The sequence below is a fragment of the Peromyscus californicus genome, unplaced genomic scaffold, assembly GCF_007827085.1.
Source record: "Peromyscus californicus insignis strain IS unplaced genomic scaffold, ASM782708v3 Scaffold_22__1_contigs__length_63687245, whole genome shotgun sequence".
NCBI classification, from domain to species: Eukaryota; Metazoa; Chordata; class Mammalia; order Rodentia; family Cricetidae; genus Peromyscus; species Peromyscus californicus.
In genome coordinates this window covers 58,429,138-58,442,417 of record NW_026294525.1, presented here as the reverse complement: position 1 = coordinate 58,442,417, position 13,280 = coordinate 58,429,138, and the positions used below count along the sequence as shown (strand labels likewise).

Genomic DNA, 13,280 nt, shown 5'->3' with positions numbered 1-13,280 from the left:
AAACCACAGAGCACAGGAAACAGGAGGAAAACTACGTGGTCTCCACATCTGAGAGACAGCTTCTGTATGGGGTGTCAAGAAACACCATCGAAACTGTACAGCTGGACAATTTGCCTTCTTTACTAGGACACCACTGAACGTTCTGAAAATATTTTTTGGGTTAAAATTGTGTTATTACGTTTATTTATTTCTTTTTCCCTCCCTCCCTCACCCCCCTCTCTATCTTCCATCTCTTTCTCTGTAGGTCAGAGGTTAGAGAACACCTTACAGTAATTGGATCTCTTCTTCTACCATGTGGGTCCTAGTAGCTGATCCAACACTGGTAGCCAGGTTTGGTGGCAAGTACCCTACCCACTGAGCCACACCACCAGCCCTTTTCTTTGAGAGAAGGTCTCACTATGTAGTTCAGGTTGGTCTGGAACTTGCCTCGGCCTCTCCAGGTATGTGTGGCCATACCTGACTTCATTGAAGCCTTTCCGAGAAGATTAATCAGCCACGTCTTGAAATGGGTCTAGTTGTAACCTGAGGGAGACAGAGGCCAGCAGCCTAGGCGGGCGGTAGATGAGCAGTGAACAACTGACATCCAGGAGAAATGGGGGTGTTAGAGACTTGGGACTTAGAAGGGGAAAAAGTTGCCTCAATGGTTAGGGAAAATTAGTGGGGAAGGGGCTATTTTTAGAAGGCAGTAGCATGGCAAGTTCCCATGGTTATTGTCACAGACAGACACCCATGTGAAAGATGTTCTGTGGACTCAGCTAAAGGCAAGTATAGAGCCCGCACATGCGTTCCAGGGCAGAAGCAGTGAGATGGGGTGTAAATCACTGGAGAGGGGACCAGGGCAGCAGGGATGGAGGCTTGGCTAGTGCTAACTGCCTAATTAGAAAGAGGAGGAAGCAGGATGGACAGAGGCTTGAAATGCTGTGTGCTATGCTGTTCTCTTTCTAAAATCTTGCTCACGCTGTTCATTTGTACTTAGTAGAAGGATTTGTTTAACCAAGCTAAATGAAGCCTACCATCTGTCTGAAATCACCGAAATGCCAAATTCCTGGTATCCATATCCACGAGCTTTAAAAAAAAAATGTGCATAAGAAATGTTTCATTAAGAGTTAGATTGGCATGTATTTACTTTTAGAACTGAAGTCACTTCACATAGGCAACACTGTTCATTTACTGCTTATGACAAAGTCCTGATGCACACATTGGTATTTACCAAATTCTAGCAAAGCAGCTGGTCGTGCCTGTGTATAGACACTGGTTTCCAGTCTGCTGTGTGTTGCTCTTCTTGGCTACGGAGATTACAGAGCCCTAAAACTAAAGTCAGTGGAGAATGGAGCATGTTGGCTCACAATATACTTGAATGTGTTCTCTACTAAGGGTCTATGCAGAAGATGAAGCACCTGCTGGATCCACAGCTCACAACTGGAAAAGAGAACCCAGTGTGGTTTGCTAATACAGTAATGTGGATCTAAGCCTTTTTTCTCTGTGATGAAACCTTACTTCTATGGCTAAGGGGACAGTTCTACGTTTGGTTCTCCTAAATGCTGTTATTTGTTCTCATCTGGCAGGGGGATGGTCTAGGTTGATAACCTTTCCTTTTCAAGACTTTCCGTACTGAACATTCTGGGGGGCTCCATTAATAAGCCCCTACCACCATTAGATGAGTCGCAGTGATACTCCTGTCTTGCGTCAGTTTCATCACATTTTTGCTTTATGTGTGCTAGCTTGCAATCTATTACACATTTGTTAGTGTGAGTCACGGTTAACAGCATTGGAAAATCTCCATCCCACAGGAGCCTATGTTCTTCACGTGGCATACGGACCCTTTTTGACCTGCCCCAGCAGCTTCCTAAGCCTTGCCTGGTGTTGTTCCTTGGTGCAGGCATTCAGTTCAGGCAGTCCCTGTCTACCCAGAAGGCAGCCTCTGTTTTTTTCTTTACCTGGCCACCTTAGTCATTCTTTACTTCTTCCTGCAGAGGCTGACCATCCAGTCCAGTTCCAGACTGCCAGGTCCATAGCTGTGTTTCTCTATCATGGTCATCTGTGAATGGATCAACAGACCCTCTAAACTAGAAGCTTCATGCTGTCATGGAATCATGTGTTCTTCATCTTTGAACCCTAAACCACCCGTCATAATTCCTGGCACAAATTAACACAGCAGTAAAAATTTCTCGATTTGATGAAAGTATTTTAGGACTTTCCAATTATGTGCTGCTATGATTTTTTTTTTAAATTTTGCCCAAGTTTATGGAAGATGTATTGTAGACATATTATAAGTAGTAAGTGGTACTTTTGTCTGTGGATTTAAGTGTATACCTATAACCTATGTGATAATACTGCTCTATATCCAAGAAAGGACAATTCCAAGCACTCATGTAAGACAAGAATCTAAATATCCTTTTATTCAGTTTTCTTTTGAAAATGATTATCATAAACCTCCAGATATTTTATAACCCATTGAATGAGTTATAAAACCCATTGACTATCTTCAAACAATACTTGGTGCTATACTGACATGTTTATTGCACATCATTAGCATACATTCACTCAACAAAGAATGCCAACTTGACCATTACTATTCTAAAAAACCAAAATAAAACAACAAGAAAACTGTTGAATAGAGTTTGCTCCTAAGAGAAAACAGTGGTGAGTGTGATTCATTTTTACTTAGGAATTTTTACAACAACCTACTGGGGGGAAATGATGACTGAAAATCACATCAGTGCACCATTAAGTTGCTTTTACTGATAATAAAATACGTTACTGAACTGATGAAATGTGGTCCTGGTTGTTTCTCTTTGTCTGCATCGGTTTTTTTAGCTTAGGTTTTAGAAACACGTCCAGGTTTACTTGTGCCATCCCTTTGGAGGACGAATCTTCACTGATGGTGACTGGGAGTGTGGCTTAGAGTGGACGTACGGCCAGCACTTCCCAGCCCTGCGGGTGTGGGCATCAGAGACGGACTGGCAGGGCAAGCTATGGTGATGCTTGGAATTCCCTCACCTTTTTGTGTTTGTACGATTTTAGCTTGAGTCCAACTCTCTTCCTCTACAGCTGCTGCCAGCGGGCCTGTGGAATTTCCTTATGGTGTCTTTCCCAAAACTATACCTTTCTAAAACCTGTACATATCCAAAATACATTGTTCTGGGCAGTCAGATGTTTAACGAATAATCCTTTCCCCTCTTGAGAAAGCAGTACAGCCACATGTGGGGGTGGTAAGTAATGCTACAACCTCACTCTTACTCAAGCAAGGACTAAACATTTATCACCGTTCAACTTAATTTTAGGCACAGATATAGTGGTAACTTACCACAGCAAAAAAGCAGCCATATTTAAAACATGAGAACTTAGGTATATCAATATTTAATTTTTTTTTTTAAATGTCAACTGCTTTTTCCTGGCGTAAGATCAGACTGTCTGTGCCTGACATGCATTTTCAGTTGCTGCCCACTGTACCTCGTGGTCCCGCTGCTTGGAGGCGATGGCTCTGTTCATGTCTTCTGCATCCCTGACATGGTCGAGGGCCTGGGTGAGTGACTCCTGGATGTCTGCCAGCTTAGCATTGTAGTCGTCCAGCTGCTCCAACACCACAGGGAACAGAGACCGGGTGTCATTGTGTAACAGCTGCCACTTCTCAGCCTGGTCCAGTACTGAGGAGGAACGGAGACATGGTGAGACTGGGCTTCTCCTGCATTTAGCAACTAGAACAAAATTCAGGCCTGCCTTCTTCAGTGATCAAGACTGGAGACAGGCTCACACAACTAGTCTCACCCTTTACGTTTGATACGAGATGCTTTTCTGTTGGATTTAGGGGCTTCTGACGTGTCCAGTGAAGGAAGGGCTTGATTTGTGCAGAAACTAGGCTGCTGTGCTTTTCTACTTATTACCCAGATTATCCATAGTTTTACTTTATAAAGGGAAACTGGCTATATGACGAAAAATAAACGCCGTTTTCTAGTTCGTGGTAGAGCAAACAGCTATGTTGTTTATAACCACTCACTTTTACCACATTTTCCTGCAGCTTCCAGTTCGCTCCTTAGGCCAAACTCAGGTTGAGATTTGGGGTGGGATAAAGATGAAAGAGCGATGACATGGTATCCTTAAGGTCTCTTCATATGCATGCTTTACTCTTGGCTCATAGCACATTTGTTGATTAGATGCCATAAATGTTATGCCCCCCCCCCACCCCTGGGGAAGGCCAGTCTGTCATTTTGAGGCTTCTCTTTTCTTTCGTCAGTATGAGAAGAAGATACAGTTCCTGGCTCAGTAAGAAAGTGCTTGAAATGCATTTGTCATTTAATTAATTAATTAATTAATTAATTAATATTTATTTCAAGAGACAAAGAGAGAGAAGTAGTTGGTCTCCTTTCCATGGGGCAGCCTGGTTAATTTTCAAAATAGTCAAGGAGCTTGGGGACAACTGGCGGCAATATTGGGATGGAGTTCTGGCTGGCCTGGGTGGCCTGGGATGCTCCTGTCAGTCTCCTCCATGCTGTTCATTTGTCGCCATAATAAACCTTTACGCCAGTGACCTCCTCTGGTGTTCACAGTAACCGTCAGCAGAGGTTGTTAGACGACACCCGTGGGGTGATGACTTGTGCCTTTTAGCCTTTGCGGTCTCATTGACTCCCCTGCAATCTAGTGAGACCCCTGGGCCCCCTCTTGAAATGGATTTTTGGGTGTGTAAAATAAAATATATGAAATTTAAAAGTGACTATAATAAAAATAAAAAATAGCTACTATATAAAATCAAACTAATAACTTTGTAATCTATATTTTCATTAATTTACTAATCAATCTTTATTAATGTATTAAGATAAGATCTAGGGATGGATGTATTAACTACAATTCTGAAGTACTGACGAAAGTATTATGAAGTATCAGCAAAAGCTGAAATCAGATCTGAAAATCTATAATTTTCTTTGTTGAATGTATAGATCCTTTGCAATCTTTCTCATCAAGAATGATGAGAAATAACTAATCCTCCCCTTTGAATCCAGGCTAGGGCCTTACCCAATTGAACAGATATGATATGACTGAGTTCCAAGCCTAGGCTTGACAAGTCCTTGAACTTTCTTTTCTTTCTCTCTCAGAAGGCTCCCCTGCCATGGGAACAAGCTTGGGCTAGTCTCCACGAGACAAAGACTCTACATGGGTGGAGAGGTCTAACTTGCCTAGCTAGTCCTAGATATATGAGTGAATTTCACCTATGCCACATAGAACAGAGCTAAGCATGCAGGTTGAATTTAGCCTGAATAACCACCCTATGAAATTAGGATCAAAACAAATAGTTATGTTTTAAAATGAATACACTTGGGATATATTGGTACACAATAACTGATGAATTATATAGTTACCAAGTCAGAGGTCCAATAATACTACTTTGTGTGATTTAGTGTTTACACTTATTATTAAGGGTATGTCAAGTTTCTATTGGAGGTTAAAAGTGATAAAAAAAGTCAGGGCTATCAGAGCATCAACACTGTTGACATTTTCTATAATATTTCTCTCACTATAGACTTGGGAATTTAATTTTCTTTTTCTTATTTTTATTTTTCTCTACCAACTATTAAGTCCCTATTCTTTCTCCACAGTAGTAAAAGTTATGTAGATTCTGGGCAGAATCTCTGTAATTTCACAAATTCTTGAAGTTAGGCCTGGACCTAAAACTCTTGATCAAAAGGTCAAGTTTCCCTGAATGAGTCCCTGAGTCTCATTTATAAGATCTAAGGATGGATGTATTAACTACAATTCTGAGGTACTGATGAAAGTATTATGAAGTATCAGCAACAGCTGAAATCAGATCTGAAAATCTATAATTTTCTTTGTTGAATGTATAGATCCTTTGCAACCTTTCTCATCAAGAATGTGACCAGTCCTCCCCTTTGAATCCAGGCTGGCATATAAATCCTACATAGCTCTGAATATTGAGAATTAGTTGTTTGACCAAACGTTGCCCTGTCCTTTTTTCCTGGTCCCATAGAGAAAGAAGACATAGTCCGTGTTGGCCAGGAATGGAAGACACATACGTTCCTGGGCCTCATCTGCTTCCTCATCCACAAGCTCCTGCTGGGTGCGGAATGGTTGCCGGTTTCGGATCTCCTCCAGCATTTTCTGCGCCAACATCAGCTTCTCAGCAATTTCCTCTGGGCTAAGGTCCTGATTCTCTCCATAATGGAGCATCTTGCTGTTGATCTCTGAGAAGAAGAACATGGTGAGTTGGGGGCAGGGAAAGGACATGCAGAGCTGTGCGGTCTGGTGGCAAAGCTTAGGACTGACCTTACGGTGGTGGAAAGAGAGCCTCATTCCCAGGCTGTGCTGTGAGTGTTGGTGTCAGCACAGGAGGGGGCTCATCATGAGGGGAGAGAGGCACACCTGAGGAAACCATTCCGGTCCTATGAGGTGTGTTCGGAATGGGAATGGGCTGCTCCTGAGCCTGCCTGGCTTCTGTGCTCATCGGGCATCCATGCTGGTTTGAGAACACTAATATTTAAGGCACAAAAATCTGAGGACCTTGCTCAATATTTTATAGAAATACTTGACTTGGAAGCAATGTTTGGCAGTGTCTCCTGTCACTTGGAGCACGCAATGGAGATATTAATTGCATTTTAGTTGTCAATGATTTAACAAAACAAAGCTCTAAGCCAAAATCAGAGTATATATGTAATTGTCCAAATGAGCCTTTCAGATTGTTTATACATGGAGACAAACTAGTAAATAGATTTTTAAAAATCTTTTGCTCACATATATATATATTTCTGAATAATATATATGTTTTTATATATTATATGATTTCTCTATTTGCCTTCGGTGGTGTGTATTTTCAAGATTAGGCCATTTGACACTGAGTCTTGTTGCCCTACATCTGATATAGGCTGAAGGATTTTAGAACCAAGGGACCATTGACGCTCAGAGGGATGAGGTAACTTGCCTAAACCCTGGCATGTTAACAGTTCTCTGACGCCCTCATTCCTAGTCTATAGGATCAGAGGAGGGTTTGTGTGGCTCCCTTGTTCTCTGGCTGCTGTGGGAGGAAGTGCTTTCTCTTCCTGGCATAATGAAATTGTGTGTCTGCGGTTCACTATGATCTATGTGGTCGGCCAGATAAGACAAGTAAACAAACACTGGTGTCACATAAATCACACCAGGATGAGGAGCTGTATTTTCCGTGGGTAATAGCTTGAAGGTCACCAGCAGCCATCGGAGAGATGGCTGGGAGTGAGAAATGGCGCACTACTGGCGCCGCGCAGCATCCCTGAATTCTGAAACGAGGGAGATAAATGGGAATAGGTGGTTTGAATGCTCCAAACATTACTGCGAGCGTTATAGGGAGATCACTGCATGCTAACTCCCTCCAAACTCCATGTATCAAAGCATTCAACATTCACTTTTCAAACAAAGTCAAAAATGCGAGTCCTTGAAATCAACGAAATGTAAACATTAAATAAATCAAACACATCATTCTCCCCCAAGTTCTGGTAGTGGCAAAGCTGAATTATTGGGCATTTTGATGTAAATTCTGTTCAGTTTGGGGATGTTTTGTTTTGGCTATGTCTGGAGTAGATTAGCAAAAAGAAATGTAGACAATAACACTGGCGTCCCTGGAGACTGTTCATACATTATTTTAAAAAGTGGAAAAACTAATAAAAGTTACTGTTTCCCACTTCCCATTCTTTTGTATTTTTCTCATTCTTTCCCAGGACCAAAGGTCAAATAAGATGGTTCCAATTCCTTTCGAATGAAACACCTTAGGACCAAAGTCTAGGTTACTGACTTCCTCTGACAGGCTTAGAAGGGTCTTGACTACTTGCTGCCTAATGGGGCATTTATTTCTTAATTGGATGAACATGAGGGTATTGAATTTCTAGGTTCATTCTCACTGTTGGAACAAATCAATAGAACAATCCTTTAGGAAAAGAATATTTTATCAGTAAATGCTAGGGAGCCAGAGAGGTAAATGCGCATGAGCTAGAGAGGATGGCACTGGGAAGTCTGAAATGCATGCCATTTGTTTTTACTGTGCTTTACAGGCATCCGAGGAAATGAAGCAAAGGATTAATCTGGGCTTTACGTGTCCCTTAGCCTGGGATGTGCTCCCACTACCTCAGTATAAAGATATGAATCTCTCACTGTGGGTCCCTTTACTGTCGTTGTGCCCTGAGAGGCATTTGGTGTTGTCATCCAACTCTTGATGTATAGCATAATAAAAACCCATGGCAACAAACAGTAGATCTCAGCCGACTCTAACCCGAGGAGTGCCTCTTTACCCTAGAACAAATGCGGTCTCTTCCAGTTGGGCAATGGATGACAGCTTTCACAGTGCTGTTAAGACAGTCTTCAAGACACAGCCTGCCCTTAGAAATCAGAGCACAGATGAATGAGTCTCCAGCAGGTAGACTCTGTCACAGTGCTTTAGGGCAAGGAATTTTACTCACAGTAACACCCCCCCCCCCCCCCCCCCCCCCCCCCCCCCCCGCCTTCTTTTGGGTTACAAACCCAAGGGACTCATCTGCCTGGTCCTTGAGGAAGCGCACCACAGAAACAGCCAGTGACTATTTGGATTGGTTTCCCACCCCCACTCCATTCAACCCCCCCCCCTTTTTTTTTTGAGGCAGGGTTTCATTGTGTGGCCCAGACTAGCCTGGAACTCACTCCATAGACCAGGCTAATCTCCAAATCACAGAAATCCACCTGCCTCTGCCACCCAAGTCCTGGGAATAAAGGCATGTACCACCCGGCCTGACATGGTTTATTAATATTCTTAAGACATATTTGGGGGCCGAAAATAGTTGAAAAAAAAAAGTGTGTCTCCTACTACACTCTTTCATTTTAAAGACACCAGACTTGCTTGATATAAACGTATCGTGGCACTAAGCTTAAGTGATTTTATATATTTATTCTTGAACATGAACAGACAATAAATAGGAATGGGTGTCCAGAAATCTCTATGAGCAGAACTGCCATGATGAGTGTACATAAGTTAAAACTTGTAACACTTGGAACAACGCGCTCCTGCGCGTAGCAATCACTGACAATAGCCATTCTCCCATTGGCACTCACACAAGGATGGTTCCTTGGCATGAAGTTAAACTCAAGAGAAGATACTCACCTTGGATTTTGTCCCTCATGTTGTGGGCTTGCTCTACAAGTTGAGTTGCTTGGTCAATTGTATCCATGCTCTCCTTCTGAAGCAGCTTCCCCTTTCTCGAGGCATGACTTCCCTACAAATCATATGAATGAACATTAGATTTAGGTTGTATAGGCACACCCGAGGGTGGGCGGGCATAATGTATTCACTTGACAAACAAACTTTCCTGGAGTGTGCAAGCTCTAAGGCATACTGAATGGTCCTAGGAGTCACACATGAAGACTGGGTAATGACCGGTTTTAGGATCCGGTAATGCTATTAAAATCAGATACAATACCAAAGCCATCAGTCATGGTTCAGTCCAAACCCAACCGCCTATCACATGTGTCTTATCCTTGCAATTGTTACTGTATCTCAAGATGCCAGACTCGGAAATGACCCATGTCTGCTGACATTGTTCTGGTTGAAGAGTTTAAACTTCAAAGAGGAAATCATCTAGAGAAAGGGCAGATCTTGAAATGCTCCCACTGGGTGGTCCAACCACTGCTGAAACTGAATCACCACAGGGATTTACAGGATTATACTCACTGGGTTAGCTGCTGTGTTTAGAGCTCCATTCCAATTTCCCTGCAACATTGATGGCCCTTGTGTGCAAATAACTGCTCAGGCAGATTTGGCACAGAGTAAATGGAACTTGCTTTTTCCCTAGGGGCTGACTCCACTTCAGTGTGGTGCCTCTATCTCAGAGCTCTCATAAAGTATCTGTCGCCATTAAATCCCGTCTGCTCTGTGGCTTTAGAAGAAAGTGTGTGTGTGTGTGTGTGTGTGTGTGTGTGTGTGTGTGTGTGTGTGTGCGTGTGCGTGTGTGCGCACATGCGCATTTCTGTATGTAGCTAAAGACAGGAGATGATCTAAAGGCATGGACACAGGTCAAGGTCAGGACATGACTCTCAAAGGATGTGCCCGTCCTTTTGGCTTTAGACAGACAGATTGACAGTTATGGTAGCTAGGAGGAGGAGTTAGTTCTTCAGTCTGTATTTAAGAGATGTCTGCTTGCCTTTTCTGGTGCTTTCCTGGTTCAGCTCTGTGCTAAAGGGCTATAATGATCCCATGAATGGCAGGCTTGCTGGGGGATATCTTTCTGTATGCTGTGAATATATGTTGTTCCCATTGGTTAATAAATAAGCTGCTTTGGCCTATGGCAAGGCAGCTTAGAGGTAGGCGGGAAATCCAAGGAGAGAGAAAGTAAAGAGAAAGGCAGAGTCTGGGGAGACAACAGCCCGCTGTCCAAGGAGCAACATGCCAACAGACTGGTAAAGCCATGGAATACATGGTAAAACATAGATTAATAGAAATGCGTTAATTTAAGATATAAGAGGTATCTAGCAAGAGGCCTGCAATAGGCCATACAGTTTGTAAATAATATTAAGCCTCTGAATGATTATTTTATAAGTGGCTGCAGGACCGAGGGACCTGGTGGGGACTGGAGAAAACTTCAACTACACAGGCTGAAGCCATATGAATGGAGTGCCAAGAGACTACTGATCAGGTTCTCCAGATTAGGTAAGGGTTGTCCCAAACCTCTCTTCTGTCATGCAGTTCTCCCCAGGGGACTGGGGCATGATATCATCAGCAGTATTTTCACCCTTTCTAGGATAAACCAAGCAAGTGTCACTCCATGGTGGCTAAGAAAGAAGATGCAGAAATAGTATCAGTACAGACACATTTAGAAGTTGTACTGGCTGGTTTTATGTCAACATGGCACAGGCTAGAGTCATCGGAGAGGAGGGAGCCTCAACTGAGAAAATGCCTCCATAAGATCTGGCTGTAGGCAAGCCTGTAGGGCATTTTATTAATTAGTGATTGATGGGGGAAGACCTAGCCCATTGTGGGTGGGGCCATCCCTGGGTGGTTCTGGGTTCTATAAGGCCGAGCAAGCCATGGGGAACAAACTAGTATGCAGGACCCCTCCAAGGACTCTGCCTCAGCTCCTGCCTCTAGGTTCCTGCCTTGTGTGAGTTCCTGCCCTCATTCCTTTTGATAATGAACTGTTATATAGAACTGTGAGTGAAATCAACCCTTTCCTCCCCCAGCTGCTTTGGTCATGCATGGTATTTCATCACAGCAACAGTAGCCTAAGTAAGACAGAATCCTTTTATCAGCCAAGTCAGTAATTCCTATAAAATGGGGCTGTGCAAGAGGCAACATTGGCCATCAGATTCTTTACAAGCTGTGCATTCCCGGTACACATTGTCTTCTGAGTCATCACATCCCTTCCCCCAAAGCCCAGTCTCCTCCTGGGCTTATTCTAATGCTTTCCAAAGGAAAAAATAGTGTAGCCATTTAAAAATTAGATAATATAGAAAATAAAACGAATCTTAATTTGACGCCACCCCTCACTGCTTTTAAAACATATGAATATGTATATGACATGTTAAAAAGTGTATGGTTGATCCCATTTAAATATTATATTTAGAAAGAACGAAGCTCATTTTCTAAATTGAATAAACACACAAATATGCATACATACTCTGGTCTCACACTTCAAAGGAATGCTCTATTGCTACTTCTCTGCCTTTAAACTTTGAAGAGATGCCACACCTATAAGAAAAATTTTTTTGTGTATTGGCCAACTACTCCTGGGCCTGGGGCCTACCCTGAAGTGTAGTTAATATACCCAGTGAGACTGCATTGGAGGAAACTGATTTTTCTTTTGCTAACAGGTATCAACATCAGATAGAACACAGCAGGATTTTTAATATTCTTTTTGTCTCATTTTCCTGTGTTTGGTCATTTTTTTTGTCTTATTGGTCTTTGCTTGTATGTTCTTATTTGTTTTTGTGGGATATTTTTGTGTGTGTTTGTTGGGGTTTTTGTTTATTTGGTTGGTTGTTTTTAAAGAGAGAGAGGGAAAAAGAATGTAAAGTTGGGTGGGTATGGAAATGGGGAGGATTTGGGAGGAATTGGGACAGGAGAAAAAATGACCAAATATATTGTCTGAAATTTTTTTTAAATTCAAGAGGATAATGGAAATGATTAAAAAAAAAAAGAAAGAAAGAGAGAAAGAAAACTTTTACCTGATGAGCACCAGAGGGCGCTGGGAGATATAAGGATGGACAGCATTCTCCAGCTTTATCTGTATAGATATACAGCTAGGAACAACGTATATAGCCATAAAGGTGACCATTTATTACTTGAAATTGAAAAATTACCAAATATAATAAAGTATATATGAATTTTTTAAAGGTTTAACTTCTTTTCTGGAACTTTGCTTGTGGCAGGAAAATAATGGTATGTGCACACGATAAAACAGGTGTGCCTTACTTTAAAAACCTGCAGTTACGACATTACCCATAGTTATAAACTGGTTGATTATTTACATCATTACAAAAGGTTGATCATTTACCGACTCCAAGGGTGGATTCTCCTTGTATTTATTTGAAGTAAGTGATGATGCTAACCAGTCTATAGGATCATCATGAATTTTATTGTTTAATTGAAAGTAGGGAAGTTTTAGGCATTATCCTAGGACATGAGTGCAAATGAAGACATCCCCAGAGAGACAGGAAGCAGAAATACTGAACGGTGATGTCAACTTCTGTGGGTTTCCCTTCCTCCTAAACATTAGTAACGTCTGATACCTGTGCATCCCTCATCAGTGCCTGGGCTTGAATCTCTAGCCATCTCTGGACGTCTAGAGGTGCATTCTACTTAAAACATCCAGAGAATTCACTCTGCATTTTTGGTCTTAGTGCTCCATTTTGTCCAGACAGAACCTCCCTCCCCATTCTTCATGACTTCTCATTGGTCACACGGCCTAGGTCATTCCACTTTTTGCTTCTCTCCTCTTACATTGTGTCAGTCCATCACTCTCAGGACAAATCCTTTTTCAGTGAAGGCAAGGAAGCAACCGAGCACTCTCTTTTCCCAGATCCTGTGGCCGTCTCCCATTGCACCCTACCCTGGCATCTTCCCTGACCAGTTTGTCCTCTCTACAGAGAAAGAATGCTTCTGAAATGCAGCTGTGATCAGCTGTTCTGTGTAAACACTCCAATGACTTCAATAGGCAAAAGCCACACACGTTCCTGGGTATGCTGGGCAAGGCTCCTCATTGAGGGGATCTTCAACTGCTGTATCCTGCCTATTGTCTAATACTTAACTCAACTGCAAGGTCAAAATTCTTCTAGTGCCAAGA

General features: G+C 42.3%; 1 protein-coding gene across 1 annotated transcript in view; it reads right to left on the bottom strand.

The window, feature by feature from the left end:
- Positions 1 to 13,280, bottom strand: part of Lama4 (laminin subunit alpha 4) — a 147,448-nt gene that overhangs the window by 64,920 nt on the left and 69,248 nt on the right. Inside the window, exons 9-11 of the mRNA XM_052751417.1 lie at positions 9,107 to 9,218; positions 6,027 to 6,194; positions 3,454 to 3,647 (exon numbers count right to left, since the gene is read on the bottom strand). Of these exons, the coding sequence (XP_052607377.1) occupies positions 3,454 to 3,647; positions 6,027 to 6,194; positions 9,107 to 9,218 (474 nt within the window). The remainder of the gene's footprint in view (positions 1 to 3,453; positions 3,648 to 6,026; positions 6,195 to 9,106; positions 9,219 to 13,280) is intronic.